At 44.1% G+C, this 25,228-nt stretch overlaps 1 protein-coding gene across 1 annotated transcript in view; it reads left to right on the forward strand.

Moving 5' to 3' along the window:
• Nucleotides 1–20,783: 20,783 nt before the first annotated feature.
• LOC140721628 (NACHT, LRR and PYD domains-containing protein 3-like) overlaps nt 20,784–25,228 on the forward strand; it is a 28,511-nt gene continuing 24,066 nt past the window's right edge. Inside the window, exon 1 of the mRNA XM_073036440.1 lies at nt 20,784–20,999. Within this exon, the coding sequence (XP_072892541.1) occupies nt 20,894–20,999 (106 nt within the window). The 5' untranslated portion in view covers nt 20,784–20,893. The remainder of the gene's footprint in view (nt 21,000–25,228) is intronic.

Consider the following 25,228-nt stretch of genomic DNA (forward strand, 5'->3'; position numbering starts at 1 on the left):
GCCCATTCTCTGAACTTCAACACAATTCTTTATTTTTTGAGCAAATCATTAATTCTATCTGCAGGTCCCTTCATTCTATAGTTTTCAGTTTAACATCCCTCTATTGTCAAAGCAACACTTTTGGTTCTGACTCTCCAAATCACCTCCCTTGAATAACATCAGGCAGTTGTTTACCTTTAAATTCCAAAACAAACTGTAATTGATTCACAGGCACCTTGTTAACAAGCCATTTTTTCCTTCAGCCTGGTTACTGCTTCTAAACCATCCAGACTTTAAAATTTCTTTATTCAATTTAGGAACAACACCTTTCCCTTCTCCTTCAATAATATTCACATCACCAGCTTTCATCTCCTCACTAACTTTCTAACACACCTTTTAATACAAACAACTGAGAATTTTCACTTTCCACTGGTACCAAGGTTAACCCGTTCTTCACTAAACCAAGTCCATCTGACCCAAAAGGACTGCATTCCTTTTCAACTAAATCAGATACCTCAGACTTTTTCTGAGTTTCAATACTAGGTTCAGTACCCTGTGCATCCACACCCTTCACACCTGAACACATGCAAACGGGACATCTACCTCTTCCAGACTTTCAATACCAGTCCCCTTTTCAAATTCTATGTTTCCCTGATCCGCCCAGTTACTCTCTGGGAAACTCCCCTTCGGAGTAAACTCAACCTTGCGGGTTAAAACAATCCCGTCTGCTAACCCAGCAGACTCCTTCAAGGTAATGGCATCCTTTCATCTAGGACTGCCCCCTATATCATTATCGGGAATACATTTAAATTTTTCAACTTCTTCAAAACAGTTCTGTCAAGCCAGACAGATCATCCGTGTCCAAAACTGGACCTTCTAACTGCCTCATCTGTTTCTCATCCTTACTCCGTGCCTCTAAAAATTCCCTCCTGGCTCATGGTAAATCTACCTCCTCTCCTTACCTTCTTTCACCTCCCTATTCTCCGCTTTAACATCCCCTAACCCCTCTAGGTACAGGGTCGGTAAAAACGTCTCAGCCAAATCAACAGTGGACTCATTTAAACTCTCTTCTTTCTCAGCCGCCTTTCTCGACATGCTGCGAGTGATTGCGCATGCGGGATAGATCTTAGAATCTAGGGGCGGGTCCTCAGCACTCACAGGCTTGCATCTCAGCTTCACTGCTGAACACACGTCACCGCCTGCTAAATCATTACCAAGAAGGACGTCCACGCCGTCTCTCGGTAATTCTGACCACACCCCTACTTCAACAGGTCCAGATACCAGGTCACATTTTAAAATGATCCTGTGCAGAATCTTCCATGGACAATGCCGCATATGCCCGTTGAACCTTTCCTTTTAATACACTTTGTAACAGCAGCCGCCCACTGATCTCTGGACTACTTCTGATTCACGGCCACCTTTTCCAAATGCAAGAAGTAACTATCAACGTCCCTCTTCACGAACGGAGCTACTAACCTAAACACCCTAACTAACATTAAAGTTCTCCGCTCGGGTCTGCCCCGCTACCCACATGTTGCCATCTCTCCCTCTCGAACTGCCGTTGTTTCTCTTCCTCCTCCATCCTCCTTTCAGTTTCCTCTTTCCTCCTTTCAGCTTTCCTTTCTTCCTCCTCTGCTTCCAGCTGCCTCATCTGAAGTTCATGCTGCCTCTGCTTCTCCTTCTCAACCAACTCAGCTCTTTCGTTCTCCCTTTTCGCCTCCAACTGCTTTAGCAGGATCTCATACTCCATTTTCCTTCTTCTCCATCTCCAACCTTAATTTTTTCCATCTCTAACTGAGATGGTTACATCAAATGGTTACTTCTCAGGGAACAGGTTCAATGCATCAAGCGCGAACACGCCCTTGGATTATATAATGCTGGGCTATGGCCCTCTGTATCTCCCACTTTCTCATCGACGATTTCACCGCCGAGAGATTTAATCGTCTCGCAACACTCACCAACTCCACCTTCCTGGCGCATTCTCCAATGCCCCCAAAAGTCGGGTTCTTTATAAATTTGTCTATTTCCATCTCTTCTGGTTCCCGTCTGGTTACCTACGCAACCAGATCAGATAATGGACTTATAGCCCAATTCACTGGACCCCCCAATTTGATGATAAAATCCCGGACGAGCCCCCCAATTTGTTACGTACCCCGTAACTGGGTGTCTAACCAGCAGAGAAAGAAGAATCCTTTGGCGTCTGGTGGTACTATTTTCAAACAGTTTTTATTAGTAAAATACACAAATCAATATCAATAATGCAAATATATAGATAATACACGTTAGCAATACTAAACCAAAAAGTGTGGGTATAAATAATAATCAGTTAATAAACAAGCTCTATCAATGTCTAGTGGATAATGAATTGTCATATGTGAATATAAAGTTCAGTTCAGTTCAAAACGTGCTGAGGTAGATGTTGGTCGTTGTGTTGTAATTGTTGGAGAGAGAGAGAGAGAGGAGAGAGAGAGAGAGAGGAGAGAGGAGGAGAGAGAGTGAGAGAGAGAGAGAGAGAGAGAGAGAGTGAGAGACGAGAGGAGAGAGAGAGAGAGACGAGAGAGAGAGACGAGAGAGAGAGAGAGAGAGAGAGAGAGAGAGAGAGAGAGAGAGAGAGAGAGAGAGAGAGCAAGATGTAACAGCTACAGGTAGGCAAAACCTTCCTTTACGTTCTTGATCCCGTCGATGTGTTGTTGCCATCCAGGTATTACTCCCTCTGTCCACTAGACCGTTCTTCTCTGGTGGACTCGTCACCTCTGGCATGAGTGGACTCACGCACAAGCCCCCACCGGCCCTGCTATAGACACCGTGAGTTAAACTGACCGATCCCTTTGTTCGGTCTCCGATGCCCCACATATTCACGTGCGTTCCAACACTCAAGCAGTGCTCAATAGTGTGTCTCCTGGTGTGTCTGAAGGGAGTCTCCCCAGACCTCATTTTTATCCCTACTCACGGGGTCTCAGTTGTCCATCAATTTTGAATGGCTGTGTCCATCAAACCAGCCCACTCCAGCTGTCCACTGAGGAATTTTAATGAACAGAATGGTACAAGGTAAACGACCCTTTCAGAAGCCATAAGTATTTCAGAAGTCATAATATGGTGGATCAACAAGTCTCACTCACCTGCTTTATCTCTCTCTTATCTGTAGCAGATGTTCCAATTCCAGCATGTTTTCTCTTACATCTCTCTCTCTCATTAGCAGCATAGCAACAGTAATGGTTTGTGTTTCTCCAAAGGTGGTGGGGACATGGGCAAATCTGCACCCTTCTGCCCATCAGAGCTGTTCATCCTTCGTAACACTGGCGTCCACATCTGAGATGTGGAGGGTGTTTAAAGTCCATCTGCACGGAGTATAGGACGCGTATATTCTAGTATGATGAAATGACAAGATCGGCAGCGTCAGAGAACCTTAAATATCGTGAGAAGTGATGAATTTAGTCAAGGAGGAAACGGAAAAGTATGTAAAGCTCAGGAAGGTCGAATCAAACAGAGCCCTCGAGAATGTGTGTGAGGTCCTTAATGAGTAACTGACATCAATATTTACCAAGGAGAAAGACAAGGAGGATAGGGAGATCAGTGCGGAGAGTACAAGTATACACAGGCATTTTGAAGTAAGGGAGGAGACAGTGTTGGGTCTCTTAGAGTGCATTAAGGCGTATAAGTCTCCAGGCCCTGATGGGATATACCACACGTTACAGAGAGAGGCAAGTGAAGAGATTGCTGGGGCCTTGACCAATACACTTGTGACCGGCCTAGCCACAAGCAAACTCCGGGAGAACTGGCTAGTACCTCATATTGATCCGTCATTCAAGACGTGATCCAGGGAATAATCCTGATGAACATTGAAACTGCCGAGAGACAGTCGGCTATAAACCAAGTGCTGATAAATGGGACCAGTGTAGACAGTGGGTGGATGGTCAGAACAGGTAAGGCCTGCCAAAGGCTGTCCCCGTGCTGTGTGATCCGCCACTCCGAACACGCTGAATTAAAGATACTGGCACCACAAGGCATTGATTTCAAAACTGCACATCCCTCTCCAATTTGAAATAAACCTGACTGAACCCCTTTGTTACCACTGCGAATATGTGTTTCTGTCAAGGTAACATACAGATTGGACTCTTCAGCTAAACAACTGGCAATTGATGAAGTTCCTTAGTCTTCTTCCATTAATGTTGCTTCCTTACAGCAAAGCTATCACTCTCATTGTGTCAGAATCAGTGATTTATACCTGCTCCAAACACTATGCGTTCATCTGCACATTTCCATGGATATTGTAACTTGAACCATCTCACTGAGGGTCTGATGGAGACACAACCCCTGCCCCCAACACATGTGATCACATCTCCCCTGCTTCTGACATTTCCAATACCCTCAGAATGGTTTTCTGATTCAGTCTGAAGGTTATGGTCCATTCAACCCGTTCTCAGCCCTGACAAACCATGTCTTCCCACTGGCTCTTCCACCTCTTTCCTCCCCCTCCAGCCCTGACAAACCATGTCTTCCACTGGCTCTTCCACCTCTTTCCTCCCCCTCCAGCCCTGACAAACCATGTCTTCCCACTGGCTCTTCCACCTCTTTCCTCCCCCTCCAGCCCTGACAAACCATGTCTTCCCACTGACTCTTCCACCTCTTTCCTCCCCCTCCAGCCCTGACAAACCATGTCTTCCCACTGGCTCTTCCACCTCTTTCCTCCACCTCCAGCCCTGACAAACCATGTCTTCCCACTGGCTCTTCCACCTCTTTCCTCCCCCTCCAGCCCTGACAAACCATGTCTTCCCACTGGCTCTTCCACCTCTTTCCTCCACCTCCAGCCCTGACAAACCATGTCTTCCCACTGGCCCTTCCACCTCTTTCCTCCACCTCCAGGGAAGCTGCATTTCCATAAGACCTGCAGCCAATCAGGCACTGATTTATCAATGCTGGAATCTTTCCTGTAATACCACGGACTCCTAGCTTGTTAAACAGCCTCGAGTGTGGCTCCTTGTCACAGGCCTTTCGAAACTCCAAGTACCCAATATCAACGTATTCACCTCTCTCTATCCTGCTTGTTCTTTATTCAAATAAAAATAGCCGAATATCCTGCTATTAATTCAATATGCCAGCAACAACTTCTGACAAATAAGAGACACCGTGAATTTAATATTTCGAGTGTTTCCACCACTCAGTGATGAAAAACGGTTGCTGTATGTATAAAGTAAATGCGATATCAGGCAAATTCACCAGCAGGAAATGGTCTAAATTTCAAATGATGGCGCTGTGATCCTGTAATTTGTTTCCAGTGAGTGAACAATAAACTGAAGGAGAAGGGCATCCTTATCTTGCTGTCGACTTTGACCGGTTGTTATTTCTGGGAGATAGCAATCTCGACACAACCGCTCCCCAATTGCCCATTACCCAAAGGTAACAACTGCGAGCAACTGTTAAAGATGGCTTTCAATTGGCCAACTTAAAATCAGTGCAGGTCCAGGCTACGGGGGTACAGTTAAATTTGGAGAAAGGGAATGTCCGATGATCAAGAGAACATTATTCCAAATGCATAATATTTCATCAGAGTTGAGAGCGCCCTTGCATCTGCTCACTCTGTGCAATAAACCCACAGCGATCTTTGCCCTGAGCTGTCGCTGGAGTTTATAATCTGACAATAAACTGGTCCCAAGGTGAACAACAACTCAAAGCGACGGCACCAACCGAACGGAACCAGGATGCGGGTTATGATTCCTCTCTGGAGGTGGTAAAATGTCGTGCACTGAAGTATTAATTCTAGTTCGGACCACAAGTTAGAAAGACTCATTCAAGCAAGGTGAGTCTTTGTGTGGTTTAACACAAGCGTTGTGGAACAGGGTGTGACGTTACATGCTGAATAGACTGAAGCTCAGGTTTATGAGCGTGTTATCAACTGAACATTGCTCAGGGTGTGTTCACTTGCTGTTAGGGACATAAAATTCAGATACTCGGATTCACTGAAACCAGACCTAGGAGTCCTGCATCAGGTAGGAACATGGACTGTATTCGGGAATGTTATGGTGGTTTAATAAGCCTACTTCTAACGGCAGTATTTCTAATATTTATACCATATCAATATTACCATTGAAATCGCGCGGCTTCACGGATCTGCGCGCTCGATTATTCTGTATGTGTTTTTTCAGCGAAGACGAGGTAGATCTGACCGTGATATTTATATTAACAAATAATGTGATAATTCTTACTGGCCGTAGACGAAAATAGCAAATTCTACACTCAGTGGGCGCTTTACTATGTACCTACTGTACCTAATAATGTGGCCACTGAGTGCATGTCCGGGAGCATCTGCTGCTGTTACCCGTTCGCTTCAATGCTGACCTCTACTCTGTGTTCGCTGGAACTCGATAAAGACGGGGAGTTGATTGTATTCGCTGTCATTTAGATGAAGCTGAGGAGATTTTATCCGCTGGTGGTTACACAAATGAATTAAGCTTATGCTGGAGACATCGAACATCACCTGGATTCCGAACAGGAATGTGGGGACATGTTTGCTGCTGTAAGGGGAAACAGTTTTTGTTCCACTGAGGTGAAACTAGTGTCTCTTTTCCTCAAAGGGAAAGAGAAGAAGTTTTCTTTCAATGTGGTTAATTCGGCAGCGCACAGATCCTCGACAGGCGAGGGAGTGAAGTGTTGCAGCCGGTCGCAGGGATGTGTCACTGAGATCACGGTCCAGCTGTGATCATAGAGAATGGCGGAACAGGACTGAGGGGACGAATGTCCTGTTACTACTTCAATAGACCAGTAGCACACTCTGACGAAAAAGAGACCCGGTGTATTTAACATTTGAAGTTTTTCCTTCGATCTCAGACGAGGAACGGTAGATGTATTTGTAAAATAAGTGCAATGCCTGCCTAATTGGCCAGCGGGACATGGTCATAATTTCATCTGATTCTAGGTTGCCATGGTAACTTGTTTCCAGTAAGTGAGCAATAAACTGAAGGGGAAGGGCGTTCATATCTCGCTGTTGACTTTGACCGGTTGTTATCTCTGGGAGATGGTTATCTCGGCACAGTTGCTCCACAATCGGCCCATTATTGTAATGGACCAACTGCGGACTTCTGTTAAAAATGGTTCTTTCTAAACAGGCTGACCTTCAAGTCAGCTCCAGGCAGCTGGGGCAGACTCAGTGAATGCCCGGTGTTCAAAAGGAAATATATATATATATATGACCCCAAATGCATAATATTTTACAATCGCCCTTCCTTCTGCTCTCTCTGTGCAATAAACCCACAGCGATCTTTGTCCTGAGCTGTACCTGGAGTTTATAATCCGACAATAAACTGCTCCCAAGTCGAACAATAAATCAAAGGGACGACACCAACAGAACCGAGCCAGGATACGGGTTGTGCTCCCTCCCTGGAGCAGATCAAATTTTCGAGAGAAAGGTAATTATTGCATCGGGCAGTGAAGTCGTACTTTTGGCTCGAACTACAGGTTAGAAACGAGTTTTTGCGTTTTTCACTACAAGCGTTGTGGAACAGGGTGTGACGTTACATGCTGAATAGACTGAAGCTCAGGTTTATGAGCGAGTTATCAACTGAACATTGCTCAGGGTGTGTTCACTTACTGGTAGCGCCATAAAATTCAGATGCTCGGATTCACTGAAACCAGACTCAGGAGTCCAGCACCAGGTAAGAACAGGGACTGTACTGGGCTGTGTTATGGTGTTTCAATAAGCCCACTTGTCTCGGCAAGTACTTTTAGTTTTTCTACCGTATCAATACTATCAGTTGCTGTTCCAGGGGAAGCTGAAACAGGTGAAGACAGATGAGTTTATTTTTATGAGGTGGAACTGTTTTCAAAGGAAATGAGAAGCAGGGTTTGGTTTTTTCAATGTTTTAAATTCCGCAGGACACAGATTCTGGACAGGCAAGGGAGTGAAGTGTTGCAGACGGTCGCAGGGATGTGTCACTGAGTTCTCAGTCCAGCTGTGATCATAGAGAATGGCGGAACAGGACTGAGGGGACGAATGTCCTGTTACTAATTCCACACTCTATGTGATGAAACTTGTGTGTGTTTGGAATTCTCTTCCTCAAAGGAAATGAGAAGCAGGGATTATTTTCAGTGAGTTTAATTCCGCAGCGGAGAGATTTTTGACAGACAAAGGAGTGAATTGGTCGAGGTGGTGGCAGGGATGGGTCACTGAGATCACAGTCCAGCTGTGATCATAGAGAATGACGGAACAGGACTGAGGGGGCGAATGTCCTGTTACTAATTCAACAAACCAGCAGCACACTCTGACAGAGAAGAAACGCAGTGAAATTAATGTTTTTACCCATCGTTCTCTGACGAGGAACGATACAAGTTCCTTTAAAATAAATGCTAAGCTAGTGGATGTATGTGTGAAGTAAATGGGTTGCCAGGCAAATTCGCTAGCGGGATATGATGATAATTCCATATGATTGCTACTCTGATGTGGTAACCTGTTTCCAGTAAGTGAGCAATAAGCTGAAGGAGAAGGGCGTCCATATCTTGCTGTCGACATTGACCGGTAGTTATCACTGGGAGATGGTTATCTCGGGACAGCTGCTCTCCAGTCGGCCCATTACTGCAATGGTCCAACTGCGGACTACAGTTAAAGATGGCTCGTTATAAACAGGATGACCTTGAAGTCTGCTCCAGGCAGAGGGGTCACAGTAAAATCTGGAGAAAAGGAATGCCTCCTGTTCAAAAGAGAACATTATTCCAAATACATAATATTCCATCAGAGTTGAGAGCGCCCTTCCTTCTGTTGTCTCTGTGCAATAAACCCACAGCGATCTTTGCCCTGAGCTGTCGCTGGAGTTTATAATCTGACAATAAACTGGCCCGAACTGGTACAATAAATTGAAGTGACGACGCCAACCCAACCGGACCAGGATGCGGGTTGCGATTCCTCTCCAGAGCAGATCAAGTATTCTGGAGAGAGGAAATTACTGCACCGCTTGCACTGTAGTATTAATTCTGGTTCAGACCCCTTGTAAGAGTGACTTGTTCATGGAAATTAAGCTTTTATGTAGTTTAACACAAGCGTTGTGGAACAAGGGGTGGCGTTACATGCTGAATAGGCTGAAGATCAGGTTTATGAGCGAGTTATCAACTGAACATTGCTCAGGGTGTGTTCACTTACTGGTAGGGACATAAAATTCAGATGTTCGGATTCGCTGGAAACAGAATCAGAAGCCCAGCACCAGGTAAGGACAGGGTCATAGGGGAAATGCTATGGTGCTTTATTACGCCCACTGGTCACCCTAGTAATGCTCTTGTTTCTATCAGTTCAATATTGTCCTTAGGGTTGCGTGGATTAACGAATATGTGTGTTTTATTCTGTCTGTGTGTTTTTTAACAAAAACTTTATATATCCGGCAGTGATATTTAGGATAAAAATTCCTGTAATAAATCTCACTGACAGTTGATAAAAGTATGGAAGTCTACACTCAGGGGCACGTTTTTATGTATCCCTGTACCTAATGATGTGACACTGAGTGAATGCTCGGGGTTTACTGCGGCTGCACCCCGTCCACATTCTATGTTAGGTGCTCAGTGACGCTCTCTTGCACTCCGCTGTCGGAGTGCGTGGTTATTTGAGTTCTTGCCGCCTTCCTGTCGGATTTAATCAGTCTGCCCAATCTCACTGAGCTCTCTCATTAACGCGGCCTTTAGAACCGCTGTTCACTGGATTTTCCTTTGGTTTGATTCCGGACCATTCTCAGTAAACCGAGAGATTTATACTTGAGAATCCAAGCTGCTGATCAGTTTCCGTAACACTCAGACCACCCGGTCTGGCACCAGCCATCACTCCACGGTCAACGACACTTACATCACATTTATTTCCTCTTCAGATGTTTGGCCTGAATAACAACTGAACCTGTTGACCATATCTGCATGTGTTTGTGCTTTGAACTGCAAGCAGATGATTAACAGATTCGTATTAATGAGCTGGTATACCCTTGTACCTAACAAAGAGGCCATTTACTGCATTTCTTATTTACGCAAACCCTCACCCATCTCGAATATGAACACGGATGAGATCTGGGCCTGATTATTGACGATTTGCATGTTTGTAACAACAGGCTGTCGCTGTCAAGGCAGTGGACAAAACACTGTTATAAGGTGGGGATAATCTGGAGAGAGAGACCCGTCACTGTTCCCTCTAAACTGCGCGTCTGCATAACCAAAATGCTCCCACGAACGGAGTTTCCAGCACTTTATAAGAGGACGCAGGAGTATGGCATTGGGGCGAAAAAAAATCAACCATGATTGAATGATGGAGGAGACTCGATGGAATGAATCACTTCATTCTGCTCTGATATCTTATGACTGAATGATGAGTCCTTCGTATCCCGTATCAGGATTTGCGACGTATGAGAGACAATTACAGATTTGTTCCATGAGATTCTTTTATTTGTCTTCAGCATTTAAATTTCAGTGAGATTCGCTTTTTAAAAAATTGAGCAGAAATATTTTTTCTCCTTTGTGTTGTTAATGTGCTTCATTATCTCTCTGGTTAAAGTTAGACCTGCGGTGAGAGATTTAATGGAAGAAAAGCCCACAGCTGGAAAGATGCCACGACTGAGAACGAGGGAACAGCGACAAGTGAACCAGCCCGAGGACTGAGAGTACCAACTGAAGAGAACCCTCTGACTCAGAGTTTTCATTGATTCAGTCAGGAGAAAGTTTGGTGAGTCTCATTCACTCGAACACTGGTCCTGTAAACATTACATATCTTTACAAAGGAAGGTACGAAATAGGTGTAATGCCTCTGTCAGTCCCAGTTGCAATCACTCCAGGTCTGGTAGTGTGCTTTCAGAAGCCCAGCTCTTTACAGTCACTCACATTCTCTCAGTCTTTGCTCATTTGAAGATCCTGCATCATCTGAAGAAGCTTTTGGTTAGTTCTGATGTTTCCTTTTGACGTTATAATCATCTTAAAATGCGTTGACAATTTTCTCCCTTTATAAGAAGCCCCAAGTGTGTCGTGTTGTAGTGATTGTAGAAATGTGGAGTTACCATGAACTGCAGCAACATGCCCTTGATCCCTCTGGCTATTGCAATCTGCAGTGGTATACTTACCCTCGAATATATCGTCGCGTAGGCCTCTGCTGAGAACAGACCATTTCTGAAGCAAAATATCCCAACACTGCATTTTATTCAGTCCTAACTAGCACATGGCAACCCATAATTTACCTTGACATACCTTGGGCTCATCAAGTACTTTTCTGCTAATTACATTGTCAGAACCTGTGAACGTGACATTAAGCAGAGGTGGAAATTCAAAGTTATTTTCCCACGGATGCTGTGCATGGGACTTCAGCAAAGCCTTTGACAAGGTGTCACAAGGCAGCTTGGTCTCGATGATCAGGTCCCATGCTGTCCGGAGAGAGCAAATTGGATGTATTCAACATTAGCTTCAAGGTAGCAAGCGAAAAGTGCCGGTTGAAGGTTTCTCCTCGCAATGGAGGCGAGTAATTAGCGGTGTGCCGTGAGGCTACAAGTTGGGACCTTTGATATTCGTTATTTTATAGCAATGATTTGGATGCGGTTGCACAAGGATTACTTGACTGGTAAGTTTGCAGAACGCACAACATTAGTAGTTGTTGTTCACAGAGAAGATTATCGTAGCATCTAGGGGATCTAAATGGACAGGGGCTGGTAAAGAGATTGCAAAGCCAATCTGATCAGCAGCGGATTCATGCAGATGTTGGGGATCATGTGGAGGAAACAGCCAGAGGAAGTGGATGAGGCAGGTGCAGTTGCATAATTCAAAAAGCAGTTGGGGTGTGTAGATGGAGTGAAGAGGCCAGAAGGGAGATGGCCCCATCACAGGAAATTGTGACCATCTCAGTGGGCACTGTGGTTGGCATTGTCTCGTTGGGCTGAACGCTCTGAATTTGGATTTTATTGCTCTGTGACTCTGTCAGTAGATGCGCCAGGTATCAGTGGACAGATATGGTGTGGAAGTGGTTACTAACAGGGAATGTTTGGTCCCCATGCCAAATGCTACCGGGGATGGAAATACTGTATTATATGCAAAGTGGTCGTACTCTCTGACTCACTGTCTGCTTGTTCTGAAATTTAGACCTCCCCAGCAGGTGGAGCTGTCCTGCAGAGCGACCAAAGTGTAAACAAGACGACGACAATCAACAATCGCCAGTCAGAGTCAGAATGGACAAAGGTATGATCACAGGGATCTTTGAATTAAACTTTTATCGCGTTTGTACACAATAGTTCAGATGAAAAAACTGACAGGTGTTAACAGTGCATAGAAAAGTTTCATCCAGCAGTGTAATTTATCCCACTGGTAAAGCGGCCTTGAGTAATTGATCAACCCAACAGTTCCAGCGCAGGGACCTGACACCAGTAATGGTCGAATCACTCCGCTCACCATACAAAGCTTCAGCTGAGTGAAAGGAGCAGAGGCTCCTGAATCAGGTGGTTGTGAGTGAAACACAGACAGGAATGTGACAGCGATCTTGTGGTTTATGTAAATGTTCAGGGTCAGGGACCATTTCACCTCCAGACAGGCCCTGATGTGTAAGACATCCTCAACTTTCACTTATAAAATTCAGAAGCAGATGATAGGAGCATTTCCGGGATTTCAGAGATTCTATGATAACACAGCATTTCAGGTTTTGGAAGGAAAGCTACCAACTCCCCCCTGGTTTTTCTTGCCTGCTACGCAAAGGAGGAGGGGTGTCACCGAAATCTGTTTTCTGTAGCGGAGCGGAGATCATTGCCGGTGCTGGGAATGGCTGAGGATCAGGAGGCAGCTCATTGTAGATACACTTGTGATCCGCTTTGGAGTTTTAACACCCCAGTGAATGTCTGGGCTGTGGAGAAATGGTGAACCTGATTTTCTAAATATTTCCCTCTTGATATGATCTTCCACATGAATTTAAATTCCCAGGATCTTGGCTGGGAAACCAGGCATAACCAATGACCAAATGTCTCTGTCACCTGTAGACAATGTGATTGTGCTCAAATCTGAGATTCCAGCTGGAATAAAAACGATGCTCCAGCCTGGAAACGGGTCCTTCGGCCCATATAATTCATGCTGATCTAAATGTCCCATTTTCCTGCAGTTTTCCCAAATTTCCCTAGTAAACTTCTCCCCTTTTTCCTGCCCACATGTTCTCAATTTTGTAATTTTATTTGTGTTTGCGGCCTCCTCCGGATGCATGTAATTTATTCCCATCAGCCACCACGTGAACAAATGCCCGTTTGGTCCCTTTTAAATCTCTGCCCTCGAGTCTCAGACGCCCCTACCCGGGGAAAAGGACTCTGACCATCTATCCTATCTGCACCCCTGATTACTGTATGTGTGTGTGTGTGTGTGTGTGTGTGTGTGTGTGTGTGTGTGTGTGTGTGTGTGTGTGTGTGTGTGTGTGTGTGTGTGTGTGTGTGTGTGTGTGTGTGTGTGTGTAAGGTCACCCTTCAAGCTCCTGAGCTCCAGGGCAAGCTGTCCCAGCCCAACCATATAACACAAAAAACAACACCCTAGCCCAGTACCGTAGTGTTCATTCTTCACTTCACACTTTCCAGCTTCATCACCTCAATCCTATAGATTAGCAACTGCAACTACACACAAAGCTCTATAACCAAGACTTTGCCAATGACATGCATAGTTGTTACATGATGATCAGCTGGTGGGGGATAAGATGGCAACCAGGGGAGAGGACAGCATAGATCGCAAGGGAATGTTCAGCCTGCGACCCAGGGGACCGGAGGACGTGCGTCTCAAGGGAATGGTCAGTCTGTGACCAAGGGGACTGGAGAAAGCAACTCCAGTCCCCTTGTCCAGTCTCCAGCCCTTCGTGTGACAAAGCAACTGGAGAATGTGTGATCCAGCAGACTGGACCATGTGTCATCCCGTTGCTGGTCTTTGTGTGACACAGACTACTGGACAGTTAGTGACCGAGGGAGATTTTAGCTTGTGGAAGATAATCACAGTGATATTTCCCAGTATCACCGGACACCGGTGCATTATGATCCCGTGGTCATCCGTGCGTTCAACTGCTGTGATTAGTATCACTGTGCCTATCGTGCTATTTTACTGGGAGTAAATGTGTCCGGTCACCGGCTTATCGGGATGGTCACCTGACAGGATATACGGTTCACATTAACCAACACAGTTCCACTCCAAATCTGGTCAGCCAGAGTCTCGGCTCCATTGCAGTCTTAATCAGTTTTGCTCATCTCTAATTCATAATTGTATAACCTGCAATTCATCACTTATTTCAGGTGGGAAATTGAAACTAGTAGGGAAAGTACTGAAGAGGATTTTAACAGGCGGATCATCGATGGAAGATGACCGGGACACGGAAAGCAAGGTACCAAAGCTGGGTCAGATTGAGAGCGATGTCCCAATGGAATGCGGTCCGGCCACAGAGGAGGAGGAGCAAATTCAGCCCAGGGACAGTGACGTCAGAGACACCGATCAGGACCCTGGAACCAGCACAAGTGAGGTGACTGCCTGTCAGCCCAGAGACAGTGACGTCAGAGACACCGATCAGGACCCTGGAACCGGCACAAGTGAGGTGACTGCCTGTCAGCTCGGAAGCTCATTGAACACGGAATTGTCAAGTCCCCAAGAAGGAGCGGGTGAGTGAAATATGAGGGTGATGAGCTCACAGAATGCGGCAGGGTAGAGGGTAAAGGTGAGGCCTTGTTGGAGGGTTGGTCAGAGGAGAGGGAAAATGTGTGGGTGTGGTACATGTGGTGCACTGGGCAGCCGTTATCCCACTAAAGGAAATGTACTACCTGCTCTGAGGATTTCCAGGATGTGAATTGGAGGAAATGCAGCTGTCCAGATGAGGAGAGTGTTTCCGGGATGTGCATCAGGGGAAATGTATTCGCCAGGATGGAGACAGTATCTCTGGGAAGCGAATATTACCAACAATCCCAACGTTTATGCCCATCCAAATTTAAATAGGTGAATGGGTCTGATGGGGGATGGACTGGTTTATATTAAATGTGGTCCTTCTATTACGTAATGCCTAGAACATTGTTGGGTAGGCTTTAAGGCAAGTGTTAGATTCAAGTCAAGTCAAGTCACTTTTATATTGCCATTTCGACCAGAACTGCTGATACAGTACATAGTAAAAATGAGTCGTTTTTCAGGACCATGGTGTTACATGACACATTACAAAAACTAGACTGAACTACGTAAAAAACAACAGAGGAAAAGAAAAAAAAAAACACACAACAACTACACTAAACTACACACCTATCCAGGACTGCAAAAAGTGCACAAAACAGTGCAGACATTACAATAAATAATATACGTGACAATAGGGCAGTAAGGTGTCAGGCCAGGCGTTGGGTATTGAGGAGTCCGATAGCTTGGGGGAAGAAACTGTTACATAGTCTGGCCGTGAGAGCCCGAATGCTTCGGTGCATTTTCCCAGATGGCAAGAGGGAGAAGAGATTGTATGAGGGGTGCATGGATCCTTTATAATGCTGCTGGCTTTACGGATGCAGCGTGTGGTGTAAATGTCCGTAATGGCGTGAAGAGAGACCCCGATGGTCTTCTCAGCTGACCTCACTATACGCCGCAGGGTCTTGCGGTCTGAGATGGTGCAATTTCCGAACCAGGCAGTGGTGCAGCTGCTCAGGATGCTCTCAATACAACCACCTTAGAATGTGATGAAGATGGGGGGTGGGAGATGGACTTTTCTCAGCCTTCGCAGAAAGTGGAGACGCTGCTGGGCTTTCTTTGCTATGGAGCTGGTGTTGAGGGACCAGGTGAGATTCTCCGCTAGATGAACACCAAGAAATTTGTTTTGTTCACATTCAGAGACAGGCTGCTGGCTCTGCACCAGTCCGTTAGCTGCTGCACCTCCTCTCTGTAAGCTGACTCGTCGTTCTTGCTGTGTGTTGCAGCACAGTCGTGGGTCAGCAGAGTGAACAACAGTGGTCTGTGCACACAGCCGTAGGTGGACTCCGTGCTCAGTGTGATGGTGTTGGAGATGGAGAATTAATCCAGTTTTGTATCTGGAGGCAGGTTCAAGACATGGTTTTTTTGCTGAGTTGGGTGACAGCGGTGGAGACGAGGGATATCTGAGTTCAAGCCTACATTTTCCTTTTTATATTCACAGAGCCAGAGTTTACAATCTACGACCTCCTGGCACAGGGGGAGGAATATCGACTGTACCAACTGACAAAGTTCTACAGAGACAGACTCAAACAAGCAATTGAAGAAAAGGTTGAGAGACTCGGTTGGATGTTGACCGAGGAGGGACATTTCAGTAGAGAAGAAAATGAGGTGAGTGCAGTTCGTGTATTGACACTGATCTGCTGGTATCAGAGGGAATAGTGATCAACATTAATCTCCTGCACGTTTTAGGAGATCGACTTGGGAATGGAGACTTTGATCTCTGACTTGTCTCTCGCAGATCTGGTTTCAGTTTTTAAGGTGGGGAGCACTGGGAACTGCAGGTTTAGCATCACCTTTTCTTGTATCACCTGCTGTATTTATCAGTGTGAAGTAAGAGCAGTGGCTGCATATCTGGACTTCCAAAAGGCATTCGGTCTGAAACTAATTTCAAATCTTGGCTGAACCGTCGGGTAGCTTCACATCATCTCATTAATCCAGGATGAGTATTAAACTGTCAATTGGGCCAACCGGCTTCACTGCGGTACCTGAGGGAGGGAAACCAGCTAACCACAGCTTGTCTTGGTTCAGTGAGTTCCCAAACAATGTGTGGCTGACTTGTCATAGTCACAGCAAAGCACAGTACAGAAACAGGCCTTTTGGCCCATCTATTCCATGCCTGACTACAGAATCTACTTATTCCCATTGACCTGCACCGGGCCATGGCGCTCTATACGCTCATTACGCAAGCATCTATTCAGAATTCTCTTAACCACTTGCACTACTTGCTAGTTTCACACTCTCAGCACCCTCTGAGTAAACAGGTTTCACCTTTGTACCCTTTGAACTTCTCACCTTTCAGCCTTTAGTGATAATCTCTTTTTGTAGTACCTCTTTACCTCAGTACAAAATGCCTGCTTGCATTTATCCTATCTATATCCCAATGTAATTGTGAACACTTCTATCAAATCTCCGCTCAGTCTTTCATGTTCCAATGAATAAAGTCCTAATCAGTTCACTCTTTTCTTATAACTTACGTCTTCCAGTCCAGGTAACATCCTTGTAATGTTTTTTTTCTGTACTGTTTCAAACTTATTTCCATCTGTCTCTCCATAGACCTCTCCAACGTCTTATACAACATCATATCGTACACGATATTTTCATTTACCAAGGTTAATGCGCTAAGAAACTTTCTTTCAGAGCCTATCAACATTTGCTGCCACTTTCAATGGCTTATGTACCTGTATTCCCAGATCACTTTGTTCTACCGGTCGCTGTGTAAGATCTACCCTGATTGGTCCATACAAAGTGTAACATCTTGCACCTGTCTGCATTAAATTGCATCGGCCCCTTAAAAGTCCATTCTCCAGTTGGTCCAGACCTCACTGCAAGCTCGTGTAATCTTTCTCTTTGTCCACTGAACCTTCCCAATGTTGGAGTTATCAGCAAATTTGCTGATGCTGTTAAGCGTAATTTCATCCAGATCATTGATATAGATGACAAACAACAACGGGAACAGCACCGATCCCCGTGACACTGCACGAGATACAGGCGCCAATCAGAAATGCAACAGTCTATAGTGACACTCCGGATTCTTTCCAAAAAGTTAGTGTCTAATCCAGTTTACTACTTTATCTTGAATGCTAAGCAACTGAATCTTCTAGACCAACCTCCTATACGGGACCTTGTCAAATACCGTGCTGAAGTCCATGTAGACAATATCCACAACCTTGCCTTCATCAACTTTCCTGGTAACTTCCTCGAAAAACTCTGAGATTGATTAGATGTGAAAGATCACTCACAAAGCTGATATCGTATGACCACAAACATCAATAGTTTGATCTAAAAGGGCAGAAGAAAGCACAAAACATAAATCTGCTGACTGGCTGATATCTCATGATCCCAAGAAATCAACAGGTTGTCCTGAAAGGGAAGGGACAAACAAAAAAAAAACAACTGCTAACTTGCTGAATATCTGACTAATGAGAGACAGGGACACACCATTTCAGGTCACTCTCCGTGGAGCTCACAAACAGTGATTGTCTTGTCCTAGATCTGACCTATTCTGCCATGAGTGGTATTAGAAAATCAAGTGTGTTACACCCGTGAGTAACCCTGTTCTCGTTGGGATTCATTGGCGCTGTCTGTAATGAATCACACAGGCATTATCCAAAGGCAAGAGGTAATCTGTAAATATGATGCTGATCTATAAATTCCTCATCTGGAGACGTCTGCTTTACTGGTTAAATTTCCTTCACAACTGTAACTCCTCAGACATGGTAGCAGTGAAACTGAGGGATTATTTCACAGTGCAGTGGGCCATCACGGAATTATGCTGATTTGTTCCATAATTGTTGTCCATTATTCGTGTTATGGAAAACCTTACCAATTCCCTACTGATATCTGTTCTAGGAGATCAATCATTCAAATCCGGGACACAGAACATAGAACATAGAACAGTACAGCACAGTACAGGCCCTTCGGCATACAATGTTGTGCTTACCCTTAAACACTGCCTCTCTTATTTCTCCGAGCGATGTTCTAAGCCCATCCATATTCAGTTATCTTAATTCCATCATAGGTGTATGTTGCTTGAAGACTATTCAATGATTAATTCATAATTCCTCAGTTAATCAGGAAGCCCATGCCTGCATTCAAGAAGTCATTACCATTTTACGGTATGAGTGCCAGGCAGTAACCATCTCCATTATAAGATAGCCGCACTGACATTCCTTAATCTTCTTTTGTCTTTACATTTCATAAGACCATAAGGCATCAGAGCACAATTGGCCATTAGGCCCATCGATTCTGCTCCGCCATTACATCATGGGTGATTTACTATCCCTCTCAACCCCATTCTCCTGCCTTCGCCCAGTGAACTTTGCTGACCAGACTAGTCAAGAAGGTACCAACCTCTGTTTTAAATATACCCAATGACCTGATCTCCGCAGCTGTCAGTTCCAATGGATTCTGCAGTTCTGTCAGGCAAGATTCCCTTCCATGGATGTTGGCCTTTTTCTTATCATGTGCGTCCGAATACCCCGAAACCCTATCCTCAGTTATCGACTGCTGACATCTTCCCAAACGCTGATCAGACTAACTGGCCTATAGTTTAAAATGATCAGTCCTCCGGAACCATTCCAAAATCTAGTGATTCTTGAGTGATCATTACTAATGTCTCCACAATCTCTTCAGCGTCCTCTTTCAGAAGCAATCGGGTGAGTTGATCTGGACTCATCTATCTTCAGAACTTTCAGCTTACCAAGCGCCTTCTCCGCAATAATTGCAAATACACTCACTTCTGCCACCGGACATTCTGAAATATCTGGCACGTTCTAGTGTTTTTACAGTGAGGACTGACGCAAAATGCCGACCAATATCTTCCGGCATTTCCTTGTCCCCTGACAGTACCTCTCCACTGTCATTTTCCAGTGGTCCAATATCCACTCTCCTCTCTTTCAATCTTCATATATCAGACGGACGTTTTGGTAAGCTATTTTACATCATTCTCTAGCCTACCTTCCTATTTCATATTTTCTCTATTTACGGTTTTTGAATTGCCTTCTGTTGATTTGTAAAAACATCCCAGTCCTCCAGCTTTCTACTATATTTTGTAATATTCTGTGCCCTCTCCTTTGCTTTTGTGCTGCTTTGACTACCTCGTCAGCCACGGTTGATCATCCTCCCTTTAGAATAATTCTTCATCATTCTGATCATTTGTCCTGCACCTTCTGAATTGCTCCGAGAAACTTCAGAAATTCCTGTTGTGCCATTGTCCCTGTTAGTGTCATTTTCGAATTTATTATTGCCCAGCTCCTCTCTCATGCCGAGGTAATTCCTTCATTCTACTGTAGCACTGATACCTCTAACTTTACCTTTTCCCTTTCAACCTGCTGGCTGAGTATTGCTATTTTATGATCACTGCCTCTTAAGGGTTTATTTAGCTGAAGCTCCCTAATCAAATCTTGTTCAATACACAACATAGAATCTAGATCCACCTTTCCTATAGTGGGCTCAACCATAGGCTTCTCTCAAAAGCCATCTCATTGGCATTCTATAAATTCCCTCACTTGGGATTCAGCACCGACCTGATTTTCCAAAGCTACCTGCATATTGAAACTCCCCGTGACAATTTTAGCATTGACCTTTTTCCATGCCTCTCCTCACTCCCGTTGTAATTTGTAGCCCAAATCCTGGCTACTGTTAACAAGCCTGTATATAATTTCCATCAGGGTCATTTTACCTACGCAGTTTCTTAACATCCACATCGTCTAATCCGACATCACCTCTTTCTCAGGACTTTTCATTTTTAATGACAGCAGCTTCAACCCAACACTTTCACCTACCTGCGTATCCTTCCGATTCAATACTTATCCTTGGATTTAAGTACCCAACTATAAACTTTTGTCAGCCACGATTCAGTGATGCCCGCCATCCATTTGTTTTTGCTCTCTCTCCCCTCTCTTCCGTTCTTGTTGTCACATCTTGTTGATGTAATGCTGCACATTGACAGATCAAGGAAATTAATCACATTGCATCTACTGCAGGGTGTCAGGAAATCCTTATTCTTACTCACTATTGATTTAGAATTTCCTTCAGTTACTGTTTCTCTGTTAATGACTGAACCCAGAGAGGATGAGGCAACAGCCCAGTGACTGCATCTGTTCTGAAGCTACTGGGGCCATGAACAGATACTTTCCTGCACATTCTCCATGTCTGTCTGTCTGCTCCACAATAAGTCCATTGTTTCCTTTTGTAGAAAGTCACTGAACTGACAGAGAAGGGAAACCGGGCAGAGAGTTCCAGACTCTTCGTCAGTTTGGTGATGGACAAAGGCTCCCAGGCCCGGAGGGCGATGTGGAAATCCTTTCTGATGTGGAGGACTGAGTTACCGAAGTTGGACAGAATACTGAGGGAAATACAGGAACTCGGTATGTTAAAAACACGCACTGAACACAAAGGCACATTGAGATAAACATTTAAGTTATTTTAATTACTTTAGCTCTGTTTCCATGGATTTTTTTTAATATTTAAACAGGTCCTGATCCACAGAAATACATGAACATCGCCCAAGGTTTATCGGAATTACCCACTCAGCTGATCGGTGAGTGATGAAACACACAGTTCCAACCACATCTCAAGTGTTAGTCTGTGACTTGGCAAAACCTGGGAATCAAAATTCGCCATTGAACATTCGCTGATCTCTGGAATCAAGTAACAATTCAAAATATCTCTCTTTGCAGCCTGAATATTCTACAATATATTTTTCTATTAATCCAGCTGTTGGTTCTGCTGAAGCCTTCACTCCAGGTCCTAATGCTCTGGGAATCCCAACACACCCCAGGCAGGCTCCTGATACTCTGTATGACCCAGTCCAGGTGACTTTTCTATCTTCACACCTTTCATCTTCCAAGCCCCTTTTCCTTTGTAATAGCACTACACGCAATTCTGTTTGCTGATGATCTTTACCTTTTGGAATTCTGCTAGTGACTAGCACAGAGTTTGTCTGGCATTTCCTTTTCACCCGTTACTGCAACTACACAGCAGTTTCTAGTGGTCCGATATCGACCCTCTCCCTTTTTTTCACTCTTTATGTATCTGGGGAAGAAAAAAAAGAACTTTGGTATCCTTTCTTATATTATTGACCATTTCCTTGCATTTCCTGCACATTCATGTATAACTAGGAGCATCTATAACATAGTTGCCTCCGACATGACCCTAGTCACTAGACTCTAGACACTAGAATACTACAGCACAGTACAGGCTCTTCGGCCCTGGATGTTGTGCTGACCCATGTATTCCTTTAAAAAGAGTACTAAACCCACAGTACCCCGTGACCCTCTATTGTTCTTTCATCCATGTGCCTGTCCAAGAGGTTCTTAAATACCCTTAATGTTTTAGCCTCCACCACCATCACTGGCAAGTTGTTCCAGGCACCCACAACCCCTTGTAAAATACTTACCCCTGATGTCTCCCCTAAACTTCCCTCCCTTAACTTTGTACCTATGCCCTCTAGTGTTTGCTATTGGTGACCTGAGAAACAGGTACTGACTATCCACCCTATCTATGCCTCTCATATTTTTTTAGACCTCTATCAAGTGCCCTCTCATCCTTCTACGCTCCAAAGAGAAAAGTCCCAGGTCTGCTAACCTTGCTTCACATGACTTGTTCTCCAAACCAGGCAACATCCTGGTAAATCTCCTCTGCACCCTCTCCATAGCTTCCACATCCTTCCTATAATGAGGTGACCGGAACTGAACACAATACTCGAAGTGCGGTCTCACCAGAGATTTGTAGATTTGCAACTTGGCCTCTCTACTCTTGAACTCAATCCCCCTATTAATGAAGTCTAGCATCCCATAGCCCTATTTAACTATCCTATCAACCCGTGCAGCGACCTTAAGGGATGGATGGATTTGAACCCCAAGGTCCCTCTGTTCCTCCACACTCTAAAGTAACCAATGATTAAACTTGTACTCAGCATTCTGGTTTGTCCTTCCAAAATGCATCACCTCACACTTATCCGGATTGAACCCTATCTGCCACTTTTCTGCCCAAATCTGCACCCTGTCTATATCCTCTTGTAACCTTCGACAAACTACAGCTCCATCCACAACTCCTCCAATCTTCATGTCATGCACAAATTTACTCACCCATTCTTCCACCTCTACATCCAGGTCATTTATTAAAATCACAAATAGCAGGGGTCCCAGGACAGATTCCTGCGGTACTCCACTAGTCACCGACCTCCAGGCAGAATACTTTCCTTCCACTACTACCCTCTGCTTTCTTCCTGTAAGCCAATTATTTATCCAAACGGCCAAGGTTCCACTTATCTCGTGCCTCATGATTTTCTGGATGAGTCTCTCGTGAGGGACCTTGTCAAGTGCCTTGCTAAAATCCATGTAGACCACATCTACTACCGTACCTTCATCAATTGCTTTTTGTTACCTCTTCAAAAAACTCAGTTACCCTCATGAGGCACGACCTTCCTTTCACAAAGCCATGTTGACCCAGACAGTAAATTCCAGGCACCCACAACTCTGTTAAAAAACTACCCACAATTGCTGTAAATTTACCCCATCTCACCTTAACCAAATGCCCTCTGGTATCAGACAACAGTCATATGTAAAATAAGTAACAAACAAAATACAGGCTGTCGACCCAGACTCATATCTCTCAAACTTGTACACCTCAGTCAGATCTCTATTCTAACTCCAGAATAAACAAACCAGGTTTATCAAACCTCTACTTGTAGCACATGTCACCGAATCCAGGCAACATCCTGATGAACCTGTTCTGCACCCTCTCCAATCCTTCCAAGACCTGGACAATCAGAAGTGAACACAATACTCCAGATGCTCCTTAAAACCATAAGACCTAGTAGCAGAATTAAGCCATTCGGCTCAGTGAATTTGCTCTTCAATTCCTCTCTACCCCATTATCCCAGTAAACGTTGACGCTCTTCCTAATCAGGAACATATCGACCTGCAATTTAAATATATCCAATGAAGTGTCTTCCTCAGCCGTCTATGACAATAATTTCACAGATTAACCACCCGCCAGCCAAGACATTTCTCCCAGTTTGTGTCCCCGGCAGCCAGGACAGTTCCCCACAGTTCCCAAGCATGTAAATATTCTGTATGAGCCTCCCATGTGGGACTTTGTCAAACACTCTACCAATATACAAGTAGACAATATCCTTGTGTAACTGCATCCATCACCTTTGTCACCTTCTGGAGGAACTCAATCAAGCTGGCAAGACACAAACCCAACGCAAAGCCTTGTTACTGAACCCCAAACCACCTCATACATCCTCTCCGTCCTACTCCCATGGGGCAGAACATATAAAAGGCAGAAGGTATGTACCACCAGTCTCAACGACAACTTTATTCTGCATTTATAAGACTACTAAATGGTCACCTACTATGTTATTATTGGCTCTTAAAAATAATAAGACAATTTTATATCTAAAATTATAGCATCGTACATCTCGTAACTAATAACAACTCAGGTAACAACTTAGATAACCACAATATACTCACAGCAGAGCAGACAGTATACCATTCGGGTTTGAACAACAGATAACAGATTATGTAATTCTATTTCAAACCCTGTGGAAAGCAGAAAACTTTCAGTGTTATATTGTCAATCAAAACAAAAACCACATCTGATTCTGTTCCTCGTGTGCTTAAGAGAAGTTCTAAATATATATAAAATTCATACAATATTTGTGAAATTTCTACAACTGATGAAGAATTCGCGTAAAATAATCATCCTATTAACAACCACAGAGGAACAACGACCACTATCAAAATAAATAGAGGGATTTTCCAGAGCGACTCACTAAGCCCACTATGGTTTTGTCTAGCTTTAAGCCCACTCATAATTTACTGAAACAGACAAAAATCAGGTATCTAATCAGAAAAAAATACGAATTATACCTTGACACAGCTATACATTGATGATTTGAAATTATTTGCTCTTGCATCAGTAAAGCTGAAACAAACAATTCAAATACTGGAACTAATTTCCAAATATATAAGCATGAACTTTAGACTAGGAAAGTACAGAACATGATTAAACATAAAGAAAGGTGCAATAGAGCCGGTAGAATTTCAAACAGAGCATCAGGATACAATGCAACAGAATATGAAACGTATATTTAGGATATCAACAAGCAAAGAAAATAGACAATAGTGTGATAAAGGAAAACCTTCCAACAAAATTTACTTCAAGGCTGAAGAAAATCTGAATTTACTGCTAGGCTGAACAAACTTTGAATTTACATCAAGGATCAAGAAAATCTGCCAAACTGAGCTGAACAGTAAAAATATAACGAAGGTAGTAAACACTCACTGTGCCCAAATTGACGTATAATTTTGGTAAAATACTCTGGTCTGAAACAGATCTGGAAAATATGAAAAACAATAAGAACTTAAATAGCAATTTCTGGAAAACCCCACGTGCACTGAAGCGCACTTGAATTGATATCAACGAGGGCAGTATGAGGATGATGAATAACAAATCTAAAAAATGAGACAACAGCCAGATAAAAATTTTCAGGATCAGGGTTAAAATCATGGACACATGTCGTGAAAATTGTTTTTCAGCGCCAGCAGCACGATTACAGTAAAGTGTCTGCAGTGAGTCTGTATTT

The sequence above is a fragment of the Hemitrygon akajei genome, unplaced genomic scaffold (assembly GCF_048418815.1).
Source record: "Hemitrygon akajei unplaced genomic scaffold, sHemAka1.3 Scf000058, whole genome shotgun sequence".
Lineage (NCBI taxonomy): Eukaryota > Metazoa > Chordata > Chondrichthyes > Myliobatiformes > Dasyatidae > Hemitrygon > Hemitrygon akajei.